Source organism: Hemitrygon akajei, chromosome 3 (genome assembly GCF_048418815.1).
Source record: "Hemitrygon akajei chromosome 3, sHemAka1.3, whole genome shotgun sequence".
Classification (NCBI taxonomy): Eukaryota; Metazoa; Chordata; class Chondrichthyes; order Myliobatiformes; family Dasyatidae; genus Hemitrygon; species Hemitrygon akajei.
Window position 1 is genome coordinate 137133545 of NC_133126.1, and position 22621 is coordinate 137156165.

Genomic DNA, 22621 nt, shown 5'->3' on the forward strand with positions numbered 1-22621 from the left:
AGTTACCAATAATGAAGTGAGTAATTATATTGAGAATTTAGACACATTGAAGTAACTACTCTTATCTCACAACTCAATGTCACAAACTTAATTTAAGTGGACAGGTCACACTATTTACACCAATCAACCCAGCTGACTGCAAAGCTGGTGGCAGAGTTGAAGAACAAGCAGTAGATGGCAAGTAATTCTGTATGGAATATTTTGTTAAAGATCAGCAGGGTTTTGCCAGCTTGTTAGAATGTGAACCACTCAAAAAAATTATGTCCCAAGTTCAGTTTAATCATCCTGGAGAAATTAAGCCACTGAACTTATCTGTGGATCTTTCAAAACTCCCTGAAAATTTCAACAAAACTTTTGAGTGCAAGTACATTGTGAAAAGGTTTGTTCTTTTTAATATTTACTACAATGCTAGTTCTCTACCCCAAGCTAACTAGAACATAATTTAGGAAGTTCTTCAGAAACATTTTCAGTGAATCAACATCAAATTATTCACAGGTGGTAACTGACACTGATTAAAAAGTTTTTTTTAATGCAATGAACTGAAAGAAGTATCATCACTTCTAAATAAATAAAGGGATATTTCTTAGAATATTGTTTTATAAAGACAAACTATTTTAGAAGCAGCATTTTATTTCACAAACTCTTTGCTGATGTAGGTATTGTGCAGATACACAAAAGCTTCAGGTACAACTTAAGGAATATAATACTTCTCAAAGAAAGAAAAATACTCCAGATTTAACAACTGTACTCAAGTGGAAAATTTAACCCTGAAGTTTCTTTCTTATATCTTCAGTAAGAGTGGCTCCACTTCAATGTCCAATAAAATTATCCTTGGTTTGGAAATCGTTATTACTTTCCCAGTTAGGCTGATCTGTTCCAACTGAGGAGAATGGTTAAAACATTTGCAACATATTGCTATGCCTTAAAAAGTTGTCATAGACTAGTTTTGTTTAAAGGAGTCTGATATCCCTATTTATTGCTAAGGGTTTATACTTTTCAAATAGGTTTTCTTCTCCCTACAACCAACAACTACTCTAGCCAACTGAATACCTACTCCTTCCTATCCAACCTCATAGTTTCCAGAATGTGGCAACTGATTTTTCAATTATCTTGTCTAATGCTTCTTGTATATGTCTTTTGGATTGGAAATTCATCATCGGTTGCTGGCATCGAATGCATGCAAGTGTATTGTCATGGTTTAAACTCTTCTTTGCATGTTTACATCAAACTAGAGGTGGTTGGCATTTCTAGAGTGAATTGCAAGCATTTGGTCATTTTGCTGTTGAAAGTCTTGGACTTACTGACCCATGTCTGTTGCTACAATGCTGGACTTTACAGCGAATCCAATGGCAAAGCCTAATCTTGCTGGGATTCACCATTTTATTCAAATGCGTGAGGAAACTATGCAAACTGAAGCCCCACTACACCTTATTGAATAACTTCTGGATCCAAAAGCCCAATGAAATGCCCTTGAATTATCTATAACATTTTACAGGTGGTGGGTTGCATCAAGTACAATTTGATCAATTAAATTCAATTAGTGCAATTATGGGTATTAAGACTGATAAAAATAACTTGGAGAAATCTTCTAATGCATAAAGCTAGTGGCAAAAACTTACTACTTCCTCAGGTATTTATATAGCATTGTTCTATTTCCATTTGGATAATGGGCAGAGTATGAACAGAAACTGACACATACTTAGTAGGTCAGGCTGATAATCTTTCATTAGAACTAGGAAATCTTAGAAACCAAACATGTTAAATGGAACTATCAAACTATTGTTCTAAGCTGCAAAGGAAAAGGTGGAGAAAACTAAAGCAATGCTGTGATCGAATGGAGAATAATTGCACAGAAAAGGCTTCATCATAGCTGTAAATCATAGCAGATCTATTTCCACCTCTCCTAAACTAAAAACTTGCTTAACTTCTAACTAATGAAAGGCTGCTGACTTTAAATGTTAACCCTGCTTCTCGCTCCACAGAGGTTGCTAGATACAGATCCCAACATTTGCATTCTTTTACTCCTGGTTTTTTTTTAGCCTCTTTATTCTAAGTACCAACATTAATATAGCTAAGTCGGTGTTATTATAAATACTGAATTTTAATATATTTACATGTATAGTTTAAATGTATTTGATTTGCTACATGTAGCACTTAATTTGGTGATAAAAATGCTCATATAAATACAGAAATTAAATGCATACTTAATTTTATGTGCAGCATGAGGATTCTGTAAGTGAGTGAGAAAAGCAAGTTAAAAAACTCCAAATTATTCCTATGAAATTTTCCTTTTTCCAGTATAAAGGTGCAACTGCTTAACAGCACATCTCACAACTTCTTTGTGTTAAGTTTTAAAATCATACTGCTACATTCTTTATTGTTAGGCTTTTCCTTTCTGAAAATACAGAAAGATTGCATAACTGTGGTGAACTACATATACCTGTCTGGACACGCCCCCCCTGCTGACTGCTCCTGTGGCTCCTCCCACAGACCCCTGTATAAAGGCGATTGGAGGCACAGACCCTTCCTCAGTCTCCAGGATGTTGTGTGGTGGTCACTTGCTGCTTGTGCTTTCTTCCAGCCAATAAAAGCCTACCTTAATCCATGTCTCAGAGTTATTGATGGTGCATCAATAACTTAAGCAAAATAGTCAGTTTGCATCATATTCACAGTATCAGATATACCTAACAAATCCTTCAGACAAATCTGAAACCAATGAAAGTCATGTTTGCAAAAAGAGAGAAGGGAAAAACATGTACTAGCAAGAACCACTGGAAGGGTCAAGTATTAAAGCAACAAATGGTTTACTTGCTAGCGCCTTGATGGCAAAAGCCAGCTGGAGCAATCAGAAATTCAACATAAATTACTCAGCAAAAGTACTTCATGTTTAGTTTTCTCTAAAACTACAATTCATTATTGAAAAAGAATAGATAAAATTATTTCATCAGTTCTCTTTCAAAGCAAAATAAGATAAGAGATCCTCATTTTTTCTTAATGTTATAAATAAGCATTCATTAACTGAAGCAAGCAGGTGGGAAATGAAATGAATGCTTAAATCACTTGCCTTTAAATGTTAAAATATACCAACGATTAAGGGTCAAAAATACAACTGGGCATCAATACTGTTTGAATATACCTAGAAGTCACAGTCTCCAATTCAGAGTTCAATACAAAAATGCTCGTTCATTAAGCTTATGTGAAAAGCCGAGGCATAAACCTGTAAACTGACAGATACTGAGTGACTACTGGCATCAATAGAAATTTCCATTAATATTGTTCCGAGATAGAGGATTGTACTCTCATTCAGAATTATAAGGTTCTGTAAGACTAATGTAGTCTAATGACCCAGAAGTCAAAGTATCAGCAAACCTGCTAATGGTGTAAATTATTATTGATGCAATCGGCAATTGTAATTATTCTTCCTATTACAAATTATTGTTAAGTTAGAATCAGACAGCCATCTCCATGCACTGGCATAAATCATGTCTTTTGTAATAACTACTCTAATGCTATCGTTACCACTATCGCAAGGGAATTGAACCAAAGGCCTTTCAGTAATCCTCCACATGCAGATACATATATTTGAATGCAAAGACTGTTGTTTCCACAAACAGATTTCTATCCCACAATGTTTTTTCAAAAACATTCTTTTTTATTTAGCATGGACATTTAAAACAGCTGGAAATCAATTTGTTTCTTTCAAACTAAAGTTGGAAAAAGCAAAAGCAGTCATTAACTTCACAGTCTCACAGACATAATGAAATATTACACGATTTGCACAAGCCACAGCCTTTGGGATGACTAATAGCATATATCAACTCACCGGCATAGGGCACTGGTGCATCCTTATCCAGCGCAACCAGCGGTGGGTCCAGAAAAACCGTGTCATTGTTCTCTGTTATCACTCCATGGTAGGACGTCTCGATCCAGGGCTTGTGCTTGTTTACTGAAAAAGATATTTCCAACAAGCGGTGTCAGTTACGAATCTGACCATAGCGATTTTTTAGAAGATAAGCCAGAATTAAGTAGCACAAAATTAATCCTTAAAAGTACTCAACAATTATTTTGACAGGATACAAGGAATGAACAGCCATAAAATAGCAAAACTGTACTCTTTTTCTTCCTTTATCCAACTTCATTTCCTCTGATTTCTCAGTGGGAGCTTTCTACATTGAGTTGCTTGCTTTGGAATTGTTCAGAACATTGAACACAGCATCGTCAACAATAATGGCACAGCGTCTGGGAGTATCTGACAGTGTGTTATATAAGAAAAAAAGCTGAAAGACTCAGCAGGACAAGCAATAACTGTGGAGAAGGAAACAGAGATAACACTTCCAGCCATAAACTTTTACCATAGCTCATGCAGTATGTCTAACATTTTCTATCTTTTGTCAGATTTCTAGCATCTATATTTTTTATCTTCCAATTACAGTATATTGTACTGAATGAGCACTATAATTGGATTATGTATTTCAGATTCCCTCATATGGATTTTCAACATTGAGTGTGCGATCAATTCAATTTCTTAATTTCAAAGAATATAGCTCAGGAGCAGATCCTTCAGCCCACAATATTGTACTTAATTAATTAAATTAGTAATCAAATGCCCAACTACATAAAGATTCAAAGAACATTTATTGTTAAAGAATGTATAAATTATACACCTTGAAATTTGTCTGCTTACAGACATCCACAAAGCTAGAAACATGAATAAACCAATTTAAAAAAATGAAAGCCCAAAAACAACGGTGCAGAGAAAGAATTAAAAAAATAAATTATGCAAAGAATAGAAGCAAGCCAACAGGATTCTGAACCAGAGCAAGTCTCCAGATCCGCTCCTCGAGCAGCCAGAGTAGGCCCAAGCCTCGGTCCCAGTTCATTACACCAGCAAGGCAAAAATGCACAGCAGCCAGATCAGTTGCAGCACCAAGGAGAGAAGAATGAACATTCATGGGAGGGCATGCAAAATCAGCACGACCCTCACCTCTGGTCCCAACACTCATGCTTTCAGTCTATGTAGCCCGGCGCTTAAACTGTCTGAACACCTGACAGTGCCTCACTCTGGGACTTGGATGCAGGTGTCACGATAGGCGTGGGCCACCCAACCCGAAGCCGTTCCCGATCTCACCAAATCGGTTCAGCACTGGGAATGATCCAACTTCGCACCTGGGTTAGGTGGACAGCCACTGAAACTCTTCCACATCGACTCCCCTCCTCATCACTCACTCCACCTCCGACAGCAATACCAACTTTGCCTGCGACCCCAGGTTGAACATGTCGTGCCTTATAGTGCCCCAGCACGATTCATCCCCTGAACCAGCCTCACCTCTGCCTGCCTCCCAATGTCTGCTGCCATAGTTCACTACAATTTGCTTCAGAAAAGGTGCTATAAGTAATGTTGAATCTCTTACCTTTTGAACTACAGTAAGCTGTTGTACGCCTTCAGCGGTGCCATCTTAAACTGCCTACATGTCCACATCCATCCATTTCCTGCACATTCATGGGCCTATTCAAGTGTCCTCTATCATATGTGCCTCCACCACCCCAGCCATCCACCACTCTCTGTGTAAAAAAATTAGCTCTTCACGTAGCTTTTGAACATACTCCCTCTCACCTTAAATGTTTTCTAGAATTAGACATTTTAAACCCTAGGAATAAAAGATACAGCATGTTTATTTTATCTATGTCTCTCATAATTTTATAACCTCTATCATAACTCTCCCCTCAGCCTCGTCTGCTTCGCAGAAAGCAACCCAAGTTTGTCCAACATGCCTTACAGCACATACCCTCTAATCCAAGGAGAATCTTCTGCACTCTCTCCAAACCATCCACATCCTTCCTAGAAAGGGGCTAACAAATATGAATATAATATTCAAGATGTAGCTTAACTAGAGTTCTATAAAATTGCAGCATAGCTTCCCAATTCTTGAACTCTGTTCCCTAACTAAAGACAAGCTGTCATATGGCTTCTTTACCACCCTAGCAACCTGCGTAGCTGCTTCCAGGGAGCTATAGGTTTGGACCCCAAGATCCTTCCACACATCAACACTGTAGTGTCTTGCTATTAACAGTATACTATCTCTTTACATTTGATCCCCCAAAGTGCAAGACCTCACATTTGGCTGGGCTAAACACCATCTGTCATTTCTCTACCCATATGTGCAAATAATCTTGATTCCACTGTATCCTTTCATCATCTTCTACAGTATACACAGCACCACCAATCTTTGTATTGACTGTAAACATTTCTAACCCATCCCTCTATGTTTCCATCCAGGTTATTTATATATATCACAATCAGCAAAGGCCCCAGTACAGATCTCTGTGGAACACTACCAGTGACAGACCTCCAGCCAGAATAAATCCCATAAACCATTACCCTCTGTCTTCTGTGGGTAAGCCAATTCTGAGTACAAGTGGCCAATTCACTGTGATCCCAACTGTGAATTTAATTGCCATTTTCTCCAAGGTAAATTATCTTGATATGTTTAGTTATGACTAATGAGTAATCCAAATTGGAGAAATATGGCAAGTTGAACAATTAAATACCCTTATTTAGCCTGTTGATCAGTCAGGATTAGCAAACTGTGCCCCTGCCAGAGTATAGACGAGTGAACTTGGAACTCATACAAGTAGCATATTGCTCGAAGGGACCGTTCCCCTCTGACTGTATGCCCATTACCACTAATTAATAATTGATGCATGAAGCTCCATAATGAGCTTGTCAGAATCAATATTTAGAAGTGACCAAATTCCAGACGTTTCACAATCTTTCATATTCCCAATTATTTTTAGTATTTTTATTTACTGTCAAATACAACACTACTGCACAACATGTGCTCATAATCCATGCTTCAGAAACTGATGTTTTCACAACCACTTTACACTACTCTGAAATTAAATCAACATATAAACTCGAAATGTAGGGCTACATATAGTAAGTTACCATTCAAGCTGCTGACATTAAAACAAAGCCTTGCTTCGAACTAATGGCAAAAGCAAAATATTCAACGTGAAGAGGTTCTTTGCATCTTTACAAACAAAACTATTAACAATTCCTCCATACCCCTCCACTATATGCCACCCCTCCCTCCTCCATTTCATTTAGAACAAGTTATATGGAACATACTGTAACTATTGAACTGTGATAATTATCCCAGAAGTTGCTGTCTGAGATTACTGTCTTAAATTTGATAATAAATTCAGTTCCACACAACTTATTAATTAATTAATACTTTGGCATCTAGAGATCATTTAACAAACTAAAACAAATGCTACATGGCTGTAATTATAATGCACCTGAGGTATTCTAGATCCCAGGACAACAATGTCATTTATAGCATTATCATCTTTTGCCATGGATATGATAATATCTTGAACTGGAGAATAATGGATACCTTTCATACCATGTTGGAATTGTAGAATGGCAACATATAATGAGGTTACTTAAAGCATTTGAAGGTTAGTGGCTCTCTTGTTCCTGCTCCACAATTTAATAAACTCATGGCTGACATTTTACTTCCACATCATCTTCCTGCATTAACTACATATTCCTTTGTCATGTATTTAATATTTCAGTAATATTTGAATAATATTATAAATATATTGTTTGATTAAGCATTCCTTGTTTGTTTAAATAATGCATTCTGGTTATATTTAAAAATATGTGAATTGCATACGTCATTATGCTATCACATCATAAGCAGACTCCTTGCTTAAAATAAAGAATCCAAATTAAGCCTCACATTTCAGACTCTTTGTTTTCCTGTGAATTACATTAAGGTTCTGAAATTTGTAAGTATCACAGTGGTGACGAGGTATTTTTAAAATGAACCAAGTACAACTACCAAATTGTTGAAGTGCAGTGAGATAAGACCATAAGACCTTAAGACATAGGAGCAGAAATAGGCCATTTGGCCCATCGAATCTGCTCTACTATTTCATCATGGCTGATCCAATTTTCCTCTCAGTCCCAATCCCCTGTCCCTGTACTTCTTCATGCCCCGACCAATCAAGAATCTATCAACCTCTGCCTTAAATATACATAAAGACTTGGCCTCCACAACTGCCTGTGTATTCCATAGATTCACCACACTCTGGCTGAAAAAATTCCTCCTCATCTCCATTCTGAAAAAAAAGCCCCTCTATTCTGTATACTCTGATCTTTGACTCTCCCACCATGCGAAACATCCTCTCCACAGCCACTCTATCAAGTCCTTTTACCACTTGATAGGTTTCAATGAGGTCACCCATCATTCTCCTGAATTCTCATGAATACATGCACAGAGTCATCACTCTTCATATGACAAGCCACTTAAGTCATTTTTTGAACCTCCTTTGAACCCTCTCCAGTTTCAGTGCATCCTTTCTAAGAGGCCCAAATCTGCTCACAATACTCTGTGAGTCATCACCAGTGCTTTATAAAGTCCTAACATTACATCCTTGCTTTTATATTCTAGTCCTCTTGAAATGAGTGTAAACATCGCATTTTCATTCCTCATCACAGACTTCCAAGTACCTTAGAGAACTTCCAGCATTCTGTGAGAATCAGTCCACAGTGAAGATTGATGCTAAATACATATTTAGCTTGTCTGCCATTTCATTGTCACCCATTACAACATCTCCAGCATCATTTTCTAGTGGTCTGATATACACTCTTGCCTCTTGTATACACTTTATGCATCATAAGAAACGTCGCGTGTCCTTTTTAATATTATTGGCTAACTTACTTGTGTATACCATCTTTATCTTCTTAATGACTTTTTTAGTTGTCTTCTGTTGATTTTTAAAATCTCAATCCTCTAACTTCCCAGTAATTCTTGCTCTATTATATACCCTCTCTGGTTCTTGTTTTGAGTTTGACTACTCTTGTTAGCCATGGTTCTGTCATTTTGCCTTTAGAATACTACCTCCTCATTGTAATGTATATATCTTAAGCCTTATGAATTGCTTCCATAAATTCTAGTCATTGCTGCTCTGCTGTCATCCCTGCCAGTGTTTTTTTCCGATCAATTGTGGCCAACTCCTACTCTCATGCCTCTGTAATTCCCTTTATTCCACTGATACATCTGACTTCAGTTTCTCCTTCTCAAATTTCATGGTGAATTTGATCTTATTAGGAGCACTTTCACTTGTGGCTCTTTTACCTTGAGCTCTCTAATCCATTCGGGTTCATTGCACAACACCCAATCCAGAGTGGTTGATTATCTAGTTGGCTCAATCATGAGTTGCTCTAAAACCCCATCTCATCAGCAGTCTAGAATTTCCCCCTCTTGGGAGACTGTTCAAGTTTTAAAAAGCTGTGTAGAACATGTTCTTCAGAGGGAAAGAAAAAATACAGTTGAGTTTAATAAATGGAAGAATTCACAGGTTCATAAACAATGAGCTTTGGGTGATAATAATCATAAAAAATCAGATATGGCTGGCTACATTGGGAAGATAGATGTGTTCAATTGCTCCATGGGTGACTGGCTCATGTATACTGAGCTAATTGAAACAGTACTTTGAAGCAAATTGAATAGACAATGAGAAATGAGTAGCAATTTTACTGAGCGCATTGGTTTTAAAAGCATATATTTTGCTTTGGTGCTTTACTGCTCCAACCAAAACAATACTTGGAACTGAAACCACTGTTGATTGTAGAATGCTTTAGGTTTCGTGTGCATAATTAAAAAGAAGGGAACTCCATTTCAGAAGGGATTGACTGAGCATTATCAGTTCAATGATGGGCTTAATGATGCAGGAGAGATCACTTAGTTTTGCAATCTTACAAAAGATCATTCAAGAATGGATTCTAACCAAAGCAGAACTTTCATTTAAAAGGGCAGTTGAAATAGCTGTATCACTGGAAACAGCAGACATAGACACAATTGAGCTGCAGTTAGGAATGAAAATGAGCATAACAATATTGCAACTTCTAAACATAAACTGACCTGGCCAATCAAATTGTATTCCCATTGTAGCAGAGGCTCACATACACCAGATAAATACAAGTTTCAGGGTGAAACTTGCAGAAAATGAAACATAGTATGATACAAACAAAGATCATTTTGGGCAGAGAGAGAACAGAAAAAGGAAGCACTCAAGTTGTAATTTCAAAAAGAGCACTAATCTGTATGCTGTTGATGAAAAATTTGATAAGAATGAGATAAACACAGGAATGGGTAGCCTTGAGATTTACATGTGAAAACTAACAATAGATAAGTAATACGGCTTATACCAGAAGTAAGCAGAAAATTTATTAAAATGGAATTGGACATTGGTTTAGCTGTTTCAGTCAATCCACAAAATGAATTTGAGAGGCATTTCAAAGATACTAAACATATAGCCTGCAGATATCCAACTAAGAACTTATACTGTACTGGAAAAAAAGATAACTCATGTGTAATGACATTCTTGAATTTACAACAACCAACAAGCCACAATGGGCTTGATTACAGAAAGGAGTTTAAGTTTTTCCTCACAGAGAGTGGTGGGGATGTGGAATGCATTGCTGGCAATGGTGATGGAGGTGAATATAATAGGGTCTCTAAGAAACTCTTCGATAGGTACACGGAGCTTAGAAAGATAAAGGGCTATGTGGTAGGGTAATTCCAGGCAGTTTCTACAGTAGGTTACTTGGTCAGCATGAGATTGTAGGCCAACGGACTTGTAATATGCTGTAGATTTCTATGTTCTAAAAACAGGAGGGCCAGCATTGTGGGGCCTGATTGGTTGAGCCACCATTTGCATGTCACATCACCTGCAATAGAGTCAACTGAAATGCTTTAAGAAAGGTCCTGGATGATCCCACAGCAGTGTTCAAGAATGATACTGGAATATTCAAACAGATCGAGGGTAAAATAGTGTTAAAACAATATGCCACACCCAAGTTTTGTAAAGCCTGTCTAGTTCCCTATACCATCTATGATAGAGTAGCCAGTGAGGTAAATCACATGGAAGCTGAAGGAATTCTTTTCAAGGCTGAGTGGAGCCCATAGGGAATGTTAGTGGTACCAGTGGCCAAGAAGAATAGGTCTGTCATTATCTGTGGTGATTTTAAAGTCACCATCATCTCAGCACTGAGAGCAGATCGACACTCTCTGTCCAGGATAGTGAATATCTTTGCAAACCTTTCCGGAAGGAAACACTTCAGCAAAGTGGACTTAGCTGAGGCCTACCTACAGATGGAGATGGAAGAGGAATCCAAAGTGTTTCTCATCATAAAAATTCACAAAGGGCTTTATCACTATAATAGTTTTATTTTTGGAAGAGCATTTACACCTGTAGTTTGGCAGAAATCTATGGACTAGGTGCTGTAAGGCTGGCCAAGTACTCAATATTACCTGGGTGAAACATAGAAAACTTACAGCACAATACAGGCCCTTCGGCCCACAAAGCTGTGCCGAACATGTCCTTATCTTAGAACTACCTAGGCTTACCCATAGCCCTCTACTTTTCTGAGCTCCATGTATCCAACCAGCGGTCTCTTAAAAGACCCTATTGTTTCCACCTCCACCACTGCCACCACCGGCAGCTCATTCCACACACTCACCACTCTCTGTGTAAAAAACGTACCCCTGACATCTCCTCTGTACCTTCTTCCAAGCACCTTAAAACTATGTCCTCTCATGCTAGCCATTTCGGCCCTGGGAAATAGCTTCTGACTATTCACACGATCAATGCCTCTTATCAACTTGTACACCTCTATCAGATCATCTCTCATCCTCCGTTGCTCCAAGGAGAAAAGGTTAGGTTCAATCAACCTATTCTCATGTGGCATGCTCCCCAATCCAGGGAACATCCTTGTAAATCTCCTCTGTACCCTTTCTATAGTTTCCACATCCTTCCTGTAGTGAGGCGACCAGAATTGAGCACAGTACTCCAAGTGGGGTCCGACCATGGTCCTATATAGCTGCAACATTACCTCTCATTGAGGGTGACCTCATTGTTACTGGTCAGGATGATAAGGAACATCTCCAAGAGCTCAAGGCAGTATTAAAAAGATTAACATGAGCACAAAATTTCACAAGAATAAGAAATCCTCTACAGCAATTGAATCTTTGGGGCTGAATGGAATAATTTAAAACTTACTATAGTGTGAATGTCTATATAGTAGTTGTATAATATAGCATACTTTGCATATAGTTGAGATGCATTTTCTATTCTTCCTTTTAAGATGATGCTACCAAACATGTGCAATACCTTCTGGTAGTCAAAAGGCTTAGTAATCTGACAAAGTACAGCACTAAAAATACCTTTTCTGAGGTAAATAGTGTTAAATTATTGCCACGAACAGTGAAGGGGCAAGCAATGGCAAGACAAGGTGGTGCGTTGCAAAATCATTGCAAATGGAGTTCCAATGTCCATACAGCTGGCCCAGGAAAGAGGCTGGATTGCTCTGGGTGCCGAAATGATAAGTCAGGGCAGAGAAGATTCGGTGCTCATTCCACTGACCCAGGTGCGAGGTTGAACTGCTCTGGGTGCCAAGCTGATTTGAAGAACTTGAGAGCAGCTTCAGACTGGATGACGAAAGCAACGCCTGGAGTAAGTCACTGGGTGATGTGGTTTAGGCCTGGAGTCTTTTGCTGCAGCTGGGTTTTAGTGCGAAGTATGAATCACTGTTTAGACAACTTAAACGTTGACCCAGATCAGAGGTGACAGCCAAGGTTGCTAGTTCTTTGCAATCTTCACTCTTCACTCCAGGGAACCAGAGCCTTTTGCTGTTCCGTTGTTGGGTTAATTTAAACACAGGCCCAGATAGACTGAAAAGGCAGTGTGTTGGGATTGGAGGTAAGTGTCGATTTGCTCGTTCTCCACAATGTTCATCTCCATGGTGCTGAGGTTATGAAGACTGCCTTGGCTGCTGTGCAATGCGCCTATTAATATGATGAACTGACAAATGAGGCTTTGGGCCTACTCAGGCTTCGGATCTGAGGACTCAATTTTGGTCCAGAATGCTATTGTTTGCTTCAATTGTTGGCAATGATCTTTCTCTTACGTATCAAGAGTTGTCCTTTTGAATCAAATTATACATACAAGATGTAAATTTTTTAATTTTTCCTTTTCGAATTAATATTTCTATTTCACTAGATTTTGGCATCAACATTGTTTGACCCAGCTTTTCTAGTAAATAAGCCTTTAATTGAAAATAACAGAAAAGAGTGTTATTTGATATTTTATATTTATTTTTTAATTGATCAAACGACATCAATATACCTCCTTCAAAACAATCACCTATATATTTAATCCCCTTTTGGAACCAATTATGTAAAAGTTTATTATCCATTGTAAAAGGAAAAAGACAATTTTGAATTAAAGTTCTTTTTGCTAATAAAGATTTCTTTACCTCATCGTCCATATAAGTGTCTTAATATAGGAGATTCTTTTTTTTCCCGTATCCATTTAGATTCCCATTTATATATAAAATCTTCTGGTATATTTTCTCCTATCTTATCTAATTCTATTCTAATCCATGCCAGTTTTTCTTCATCAAAAAAAGACGCAATAAATCTAAGTTGATTTGCTTTATATTAATTCTTAAAATTTGGAATTAAATCAGGAATTCATAAATCAAGACAAAAATGGGAATTTGATTTGAATGTTAAAATTGATGGAAAAAACTGGTCAAGATTATGTTCTGATAGTATGAGAAATACAATAAATGTTCGACTTAGATTAATACAATATAATTTTTTACATCAATTATATATAACACCACAGAAAATAAATAGATTAAATTCAAATATGTCTGACCAATGTTTTCGATGTAATCAAGAATCTGGTACTTTTTTACATTCTACTTGGTCTTCTTTCAAAATTCAACCATTTTGGATAAATTTAAGACTTTTATTGGAACAAATTACTGGAGTACAACTCCCACATAGTCCAGTATTATTTTTATTAGGAGACATTGAAGGGACAATACTGAAACTTAAATTGAATAAGTATCAGAAAAAATTTATAAAAATTGCATTGGCAGTAGCCAAAAAAGTTATCGCAGTTACTTGGAAATCTGATTTATATTTAACTATGGATCGTTGGAATAATGAAATACATAGTTGTATTCCACTTGAAAAAAATACATACAATCTAAGAAATGAATATGATATATTTTTGAAAATTTGGCTCCCATACCTACAAAAGATAGGATTAAATACATAGGTCCTTTGAAGATAAAATTATAAAGTAATTGGGGAAAGTAAAAATAAATATTAAAATTATTTTGAACTCCATGGAGCATGTGGGGATCCTCTGATATCCAGGCAATCTTTCTCTCTTTTTTTTTCTTTCTTTAGATAAGGGTTAAGGGGGGGGGAGGGTTAAGGGGAGGGGGGAGGGTTAATATTATTTTTCTCACTATTTTATCATCACATTTATTCTTTGTAATTTTCTAAAACTTAATAAATAAATATAAAAAAAGAGTTGTCCTTTTATTTTTATTCTTTTTTTTCTTTAATTGGGTTCTTTAGGGTTTCTTGCTTTGTGGCTACCTGTAACAAGGTGTATAATTTATGAATTCTTTGATAATAAATGTATTTGAATCTTGAATATTTAGTTGTAGTTTATAGCTAAGCAGTAAAGAGTCCTCTGTATTTAAAATTTCAGTAGTTTTGTAAATATATTGTTTGATTAGTAAGTATTAATCACTTTGTCGCTTAAAGTAAAAGAACATGAACTAAGACTCACATTTCAAACACCTTTATTTTCTTTTGAATTACTTTGATGTTTGGAAGCTACAAATCGTAACACACTTGATGCCCTCAATGTTTAAATATATAGATGTATTTACATCTTAAATATGCTCACTTCATGGTCTACTGGTGTGGAAAATTCTAAAGATTTACTACCTTCTGGAATAAAGACATATCTTTCCAGCTCTGCCATGAATTACCAATCCTCATTCTGAGATTGTGATTCATGGTTCCAGACACTCCAGCCAAGAAAAACATCATCCAGGTATTTTGTATGTTTCAGTGAGATCAAGTATCTGTTTCAAGCATCTTCTAAATGCTTGAATACACTGCTGTGGTAACTTCTCAAATTCTAAGCCAAGCTTTGAGAACCATTCAGTTACAAGCAAAACAAGGTAAATACTATTCTTCTGCTCATTCTCCAGCCATTTTCAAGTTACATCTGGCACTGTAAAATAATTTTGGCCATTTCCATGTTCCTGGTCCCATATGGCTTAATTTTGCAGGGAGATCAAAAGTTTATATACCAGCATAGCACAACAGGATGCTTTGATGGTTCTTTATAAAGAGGATCAAATAATTCCCCTCCATCACTATCCTCCTTCTTCTGGCTTTTTCTACATTCTCACTTGAACACCTTCACCTTTAACCCTGTCCTCTTTTTTCCATATCAAAGGTGCAGTAATGGGAACCCCATAGTTCAGTTAAATTGTTCTTTTATCCAGGAGACAATGGTAGCAGTGAACAACATGATCAAGGGCAACATCCTCCATCCTTCACAGAACTACTTCTTTCACTTTTTTAATGTTTCCTTTTTCTTTCAAATGTGGTTCTGTTACAGTTGGATCCTCTGATCTACATTTTAGTGGTATGTTTTTATTTACATTTTTCCACATTTTGGTGTCTCTGGCACTTTGCTGTCTCTGAGGGTGGTCTGTGAGGTTTAAAGCAAAGTGCGCAGCTTTGAGGCCAAGAGGTCTGGAGACAGGTCATGAGCCCTTGCTGACTCCATTTCTTGCTGATCTCACTGATTAAAGCATCAAGGAAGATTGAAAATCACTAAGGACAAGAGTGGAAGGCGAGCAAGTGTTCAGGGACGTCTATCAGCCTCTCGTTCACTGCTGTCAGAGGAGGATCACTACATTTGAATGGTCTCTCTCTCTCTCTCCTTCTCATTTGATGATATTGGAGGATCATGCCAGAGCTCTGGGTCTCGGGCAAGGTTTCATTCAGGCAGTTTGTGGATTGGACTCTGTAGTTCACGTTATGAACTGTTTCTTGTTTCTGGTCACTCCTTTTTTTGTTGCTATTTTGGTGATTTTGTATCAGGGCAGCCTGCAGACAGTGAACACTGAGCTGAACTCAACATGTCTGGATTTCGATTTTGTATTTTAAATTTTGTGTTTCTCGCTCTTTTTTTTGTTGTCATTTTTGACTCTCAATTTCACCTGCTCTATTTGCCACCTGTTCCTTTGACACTCCCCTCACTTTGAAATCCATGTCTTTAGCCTCTTCCATCATTCCAATGAAGTGCAATGTAAGCTTGAAAATAGTATTTAATATCCCAAACAAGCACATTGCCTCCCTTACCTGAAATTCCCCAATTTCAGACAACCAGCTCTTTCAATGTGGATCAGTACAGACAGTTCTGATTGAAGACCAACACATTAACTCCATTTTTCCCTTTCCATAGATGTTAACTGTAGTCTATTTCCAGCATCTCTGTCTTTCAAACATTTAGCAACTGCAGTATCTCACAATATCTCACAGTTCTAGCATTACTTCATTTCACAGCCCTGTTCCCACCACTTCCAATCTATTGATTTGTTTCATATTTAATTCTCTGCCCAATGTATCAGCATTGATTGACAAGCATACACTGCCTGCTTTCAAACGGCACGTGCACCACTTCTTTTCATTCAGTCTCTCTTCGTTTCCACCCTGTCAGAGATTCCCTTTACTCTCCCACCTCTCTGCAACATTCACTTCCAACTTTTCCAAATTCTGAGGTAAGGCCATCAATCTTAAAGGTTAACTTAAAGGCGATGAAAGGTAGAAGGAAATGCATTATTAAATTCAAACTTTCTGCATAATCACTCAAAGAGTTGAACTGCAAGTGCATGTAATCAGAGAAGTATAACTTATCTCCTTCTACCCTAGGCCACAAACTTATCAACCATCCCTGTTGTGGACCACCTGGAGGTCCAAGACACCGACTTCTACAAAGAAGGATCCATATGTTCCACGGCCACTGCACTGAGTGTGTAAAAATAGGAGGGGACTATGTTGAAAAATAAATGTGCTAGGTTTTCTAAAATTGAATCCTCCTACCTTAGGCCACAAACTTATCAGTCACCCCTTGTATATAGCTAGGGTGCTTAAGACTTTTGCGCAACCCTGTATATGTCAACATGGAGTGGAGTACTTGTTTGTAAATGTGGTGGGAGCAAAGGATGTTGGGAATGGTGAGGGAGCAGTGTGGGACAGTTGGCAGAGAAGGACTGCCAGGCTGGAGGCGTGATGCAGGTGCAGACACTCCAAGCCCTGAGACACCAGGCAAGGTCATTTGATTCCAAACAATTAGTTTATTGATCATTACAGAATGTGGCTCTGCTGCTTCCCATTCCCTCTCCCTCCCTTCCCCTTTTCCCAACCAGGATTTCATTATTCCCCCTCTCTCTGCCCCCTTCCCATTCTCTGCCCACAATAGAGATGCACATCAGAATCAGGTTTATCATCATATGTTATGCAATCAGTGTTTTTGTTTGTGACAGCAGTGGAGTGCAAGATGTAAAATTATTACAGTACTGTGCCAAAATCTTAGGCACCCAACTATATATATGGATGTGCCTAAGACTTTGCACAGTACTGTAGTTTTATAAGTATGTGTGACTCAGATTTAGCACAAGTGTAATAAATACATATGTTTTCTGAGGTTCTAAGATACATGCATTAATGTTCTCCTCACACCTTCCTACACACCGCACAGAACAATTCAGTAAAACAAAATAGAATTACTGTAATAACCATTTGGTTCTGATTCTAAACAGAAGGAAATTTTTTGCCAAATGTTTGCCAAGAGGTTGGCGGTAGGGGAGGAGGGATAGCTAGGATGTGCTGGAAGAGGAAAGTGATGGAGGTGGTGGGTTGTTAAAATTCTATTATTAGAAAAGAACCTGGATATTGGATGCTTTCTAGTATGGGCCTTGTAACTCCAATTCCTGACCATATTGGATCTCCTTACTTTAGTTGTACACACCCTGCTCCACAGTTCCTCTAGTCTGGTAAATTGGATGTCTCCCACCACTTCCTACACAATTAGTTTTAAGATGTGCACAGATGCTATGCTTCTTATAAAGTTAGATGGATTCCCTCTTCGGTGTGAAGCCGAAGTTCCGTGACTTTAGCCTCTATTTAGGATCCTGCTATGTTCTCCCACCAGACTTTCAGAAGAAACATCCCAGGAGTTGTTATACATGACCAGCACTATGATTTCAAAACTCTCTTCCTCATTTTAAAACTCTGTATTCCCTTATTTCCCTGCCTGTGATCCTAAGTGTTATGCTGTACATTTTAAGAACTTGAAAAGTATTGTTTTATTAAGTATCTGAAATATCAAATGGAAAGTGCATTTTAGTTGACGTTACAGTGTAGTAATAAAGATGTGGCTTTGAGTTAGGTTTATAGTGATGAACGGAATTTAGAGTTACTGGAGCTGTCCAGTTCTCCCTTGGTTAGAAGAAAATGAGTTAAACATTGTCTCTACTTGGAGAGTGATTTTTACAGCATACCTATCTGTACTATGGAGCAGGGTGACTGGGGAGAATGGTGAGATAGAATAGGACAATTTTTTGGAGGTTTAGTCAAAAGAGTGAATGTTATTTTTTGTAATAATTGATAAGAATTTCAAATAGTATGTTTCACTCCAATGGCAGAGCTAAAGATATTATGGAATGGGTAAAAAGAAAGAAGAGATTAATCAACAGTTCTGATCCACTTTTGAACAAAGGGCTAAAGTATGCATGAAGGTGTTTCAAAAGTAAAATGCTGAATTTTGAAAATTGAGGTATCAAGTGTAATAATTTCCAAATTGCTTCCTACACATTACATTGCACGGTGTACAAAGGTGTATTCTTTGGGCAACAGATAAGACCTGAGTAAAGGAAAGCTATAATCTGAATGATTGGAAAAGACAAAAGCTACTGCACAGAACATAAAACTAATGTGTAAATAAAACTGAGCTCTGTGGGAAAATATAATTTTAACAATAATTTTCTGCTCCCAATTCCAGCATCTGCACTATTTTGTGTCCTTGTATGTTCTCTAACTTGGATTCATGTCAATACGTGTAAGGTTTATTACCCAACTCCTCCCTCCAATTCCTTCCTCTAAGTGAACCAATTATATTTTTAAAAAATCTATCCCTTCCCTTTCCTTACTTAATGACAATATGAATGAAATTAGAGTACTCTTTATAGAATACTGGAAACCTTTAATATTTTTGTCCAGTGTCTATTCTTGATACCATATGAGTCCAGACAGAAAAAAACTGTGGGAGTTTGACTCATGGACATATCCATTACCCTCATTTCAAAATCTTCATGTTGAAAGCTCTCCATGGGCACTCATTTTTCTGCCTTCCTAAATGCTCGTAAATTTATTTTCCAATAGATCTGAAATCCTTTCATCTCTGTTTACCCATTTACAGTAGGGAGCCTCATTCACCAGCACATTATGTCAAGAATTTGATTCTATTCTACCACAATTTTCCATCTGTACATTTTACTGAGTGGAAAATGAAGGATAGAGGCACACATTGTGTCCGGTGCTCGCGATGTGGCCTCCTCTATACTGGCGAAACCCACTGTAAATTGAGGGACAACTTTGTTGAGCACCTCTACTCTATCTGCCAAAAGCAGAATTTCCTGGTGGCCAAACATTTTAATTTCAATTCCCTTTCCTATTCTGACATGTCAGTCCATACCCTCCTCTTGTGTCATGATGAGGCCACCTTCCAGGCAGAGAATCAACACCATATATTCCATCTCAGTAGCCATCCACCTGATGGCATGAATATTGACTTCTTCTGGTGAAACAGAATACTTCACCCTCCCCTCTTCTTCTATTCCTCACTCTGATCTCTCACCTGTCAATTACCTTCCCCTGGGTCCCCTCCTCCTTCACTTTCTCCTGTGGTCCACTTTACTCTCCTATCAGATTCCTTCTTCTCTAGCTCTTTATCTTTCCAACCATTTAGCTAAAATGTGCTAGATGAAGCCATCTCCTTCCTCTCTCCCCACCTTTTTCATTCTGACATCTTCCCACTTCCTCTCCACTCCTGAAGAAGGGTCTTGGCCCAAAAAGTCACCTGTTTATTCTTTTCCATAGATGCTGCCTGAGCTCCAGCACTTTGTGTGTTGCTGAGTATTTCCAGCATTTGAATTGAATTGAATTCAAATTTATTACTTACATCCTTCATATACATGAGAAGTAAAAATCTTTTACATTACGTCTCCATCTAAATGTGCAATTTATAGTATAGCTGGAGGGCAGAGCTTAGTCAAGATGGTGCTAAACGGAGATTCCTTTGCTTGCATCTTCAGAAACAGCTCCATGTCCATCTTTAATATCTCTATTTTCCTTTTCAGGGTTCTTTTGAAGACCCTGACCTGGAGTTACACACTGACATTGGTTCTTTGTGGGAATGGAACCCACTCTTGGGGTGGCATGACTGGCCGTTACCTGACATGCCAAGGGTGCAGCCTAAGCGTTCAACTTTCCTCTAGGATCTCGAGGCTCTGGAGAAGGGTGGATTATAGGTCGGTGTCCTGGACCGGTGCATTGTGGGAGCTGGAAAATCAGAAACCTGAGATCTTTGGGAACAGAGCTCGGAAAAAGCGACGCAACAGACTTTGAACATCATAAACCAGCAAGTTGATCGTTATGTCTCCCCTCTTGCTGTGAAATGGAGACATAGAGAGAGAGTGAGAGAGAGAGAAAATTAATTTCAGGATGTACATTGTATACACTTCTCTGACATTAAACGTAGCTTTGAAAGCTTTATAACGAGTAGTATGTACAACAGGATAGTCAATATAACATAGAAATACAATTGCATCAGCATGAATTGATCAGTCTGATGGCCCAGTGGAAGAAGCTGTCCCGGAGCCTGTTGGTCCTGGCTTTTATGCTGTGGTACCATTTCCCGGATGGTAGCAGCTGGAATAGATTGTGGTTGGGGTGACTTGGGTCTCCAATGATCCTTTGGGCCCTTTTTACACACCAGTCTTTGTAAATGTCCTGAATAGTGTGAAATTCATATCTACAGATGCACTGGGCTGTCCACACCGCTCTCTGCTTAATCCTGCACAAGAGGGCAGTAAAGTTCCCATATCAGGCAGTGATGCAGCCAGTCAGGATGTTCTCAATTGTGTCCCTGTAGAAAGTTCTTAGGATTTGGGAGCCTGTACCAAACCTCTTCAACTATCTGAGGTGAAAGAGGTGCTGTTGTGCCTTTTTCACCACACTGCTGGTATGTATAGACCACGTGCGATCCTCGGTGATGTTTATGCTGAGGAACTTAAAGCTGTTCACTCTCTCAACCCCAGATCCATTGATGTCAATAGAGGCTAGCCTGTCTCCATTCCTCCTGTAGTCTACAACCAGCTCCTTTGTTTTTGTAACATTGAGGGAAAGGTTGCTTTCTTGACACCACCGTGTCAGGGTGATAACTTCTTCTCTGTAGGCTGCCTCATTATTATTTGAGATTAGGCCAATCAGTGTAGTGTCATCAGCAAATTTAATTAGCAAATTGGAGCTGTGGGTGGCGACACAGTTATGTGTATACAGAGAGTAAAGAAGCGGGCACAGCTCTGAGAGGCACCTTTGTTGTGGGTCAAAGGGGCAGAGGTGAAGGAGCCCACTCTTACCACGATCTGACAAGAAGTCCAAGATCCAGCTACACAAGGCAGGGTGAAGGTCGAGGTCTCTGAGCTTCTTGTTGAGCATGGAGGGAATTTTGGTGTTGGATGCTGAACTGTAGTCCAAGAACAGCATTCTCACATAAGCATCCCTCTTCTCCAGGTGTGTAAGGGCAGTGTGTAGAGCTATTGTGTCAGCTGTCAGGCGAATTGTAGGGTGTCCAGTGTGGGTGGCAGCATGCTGCTGATGTAATCCTTGACCAGCCTCTCAAAGCATTTGCTTATTACTGAGGTGAGTGCGTCAGGATGCTAGTCATTCAGACATGTTACCTTGGTCTTTTAGGTACAGGGACAATGGTGGATGTTTCTGGAATACTTTGTTTTTCAATAACTTCATAATCTCATCCTGTTTAGTTACTTCTATTGCTGTGTAGGTAAAAGTTAATACGACGAATTGTTGGAAATTTGTATGTCTATTTCACTGCCGTTTTTAATAGAATCAGTAGAAAAATGATGAATATATATCATTCATCCTGTTAAAAGAATGTTGCTTTTTATGTCGAACTGTTAGTCTGACCTAAAGTGATCTCATTACTATCTTACTGTCAAAGATTACAACACATTGCTGACAGCACTTAATAAAGTTCATCCAGTGATGTTTCCCTCTTTTTTGTCAATTAATTAAATCAAGAATCATTCATTTGAAATTTATGAGCCTTCAGCCCTTCATACAATATTAATAGACCTACTAATCCATGATTTAAAGATATTTCTAATGATAAATGCATGATTGGTCAAGTATGGAGTAATCCTGTTCAGATTCAAAATCAGTTTTCTTGAAATGACTTCCAAGAGCACTAATGGAATATAGTTTAGGAATGATACATTGAAGTAAGTGTGATCAGTTGGGCAATATATCTGCAAATAGTTGTCCAAAAATTAATTAAAACTACTGCTCATGTTATATCAATCCAACATGTACATGATGGAAAATGTGTCGGACCTTTCTAAGGCCTTTGCAAAATAATC

The 22621-nt window shown here is 38.1% G+C and overlaps 1 protein-coding gene across 1 annotated transcript in view; it reads right to left on the reverse strand.

The window, feature by feature from the left end:
- Nucleotides 1-22621, reverse strand: part of clstn2a (calsyntenin 2a) — a 550354-nt gene that overhangs the window by 285150 nt on the left and 242583 nt on the right. The window contains exon 3 of the mRNA XM_073040910.1: nucleotides 3824-3946. Coding sequence (XP_072897011.1) covers nucleotides 3824-3946 — 123 coding nt within the window. The remainder of the gene's footprint in view (nucleotides 1-3823; nucleotides 3947-22621) is intronic.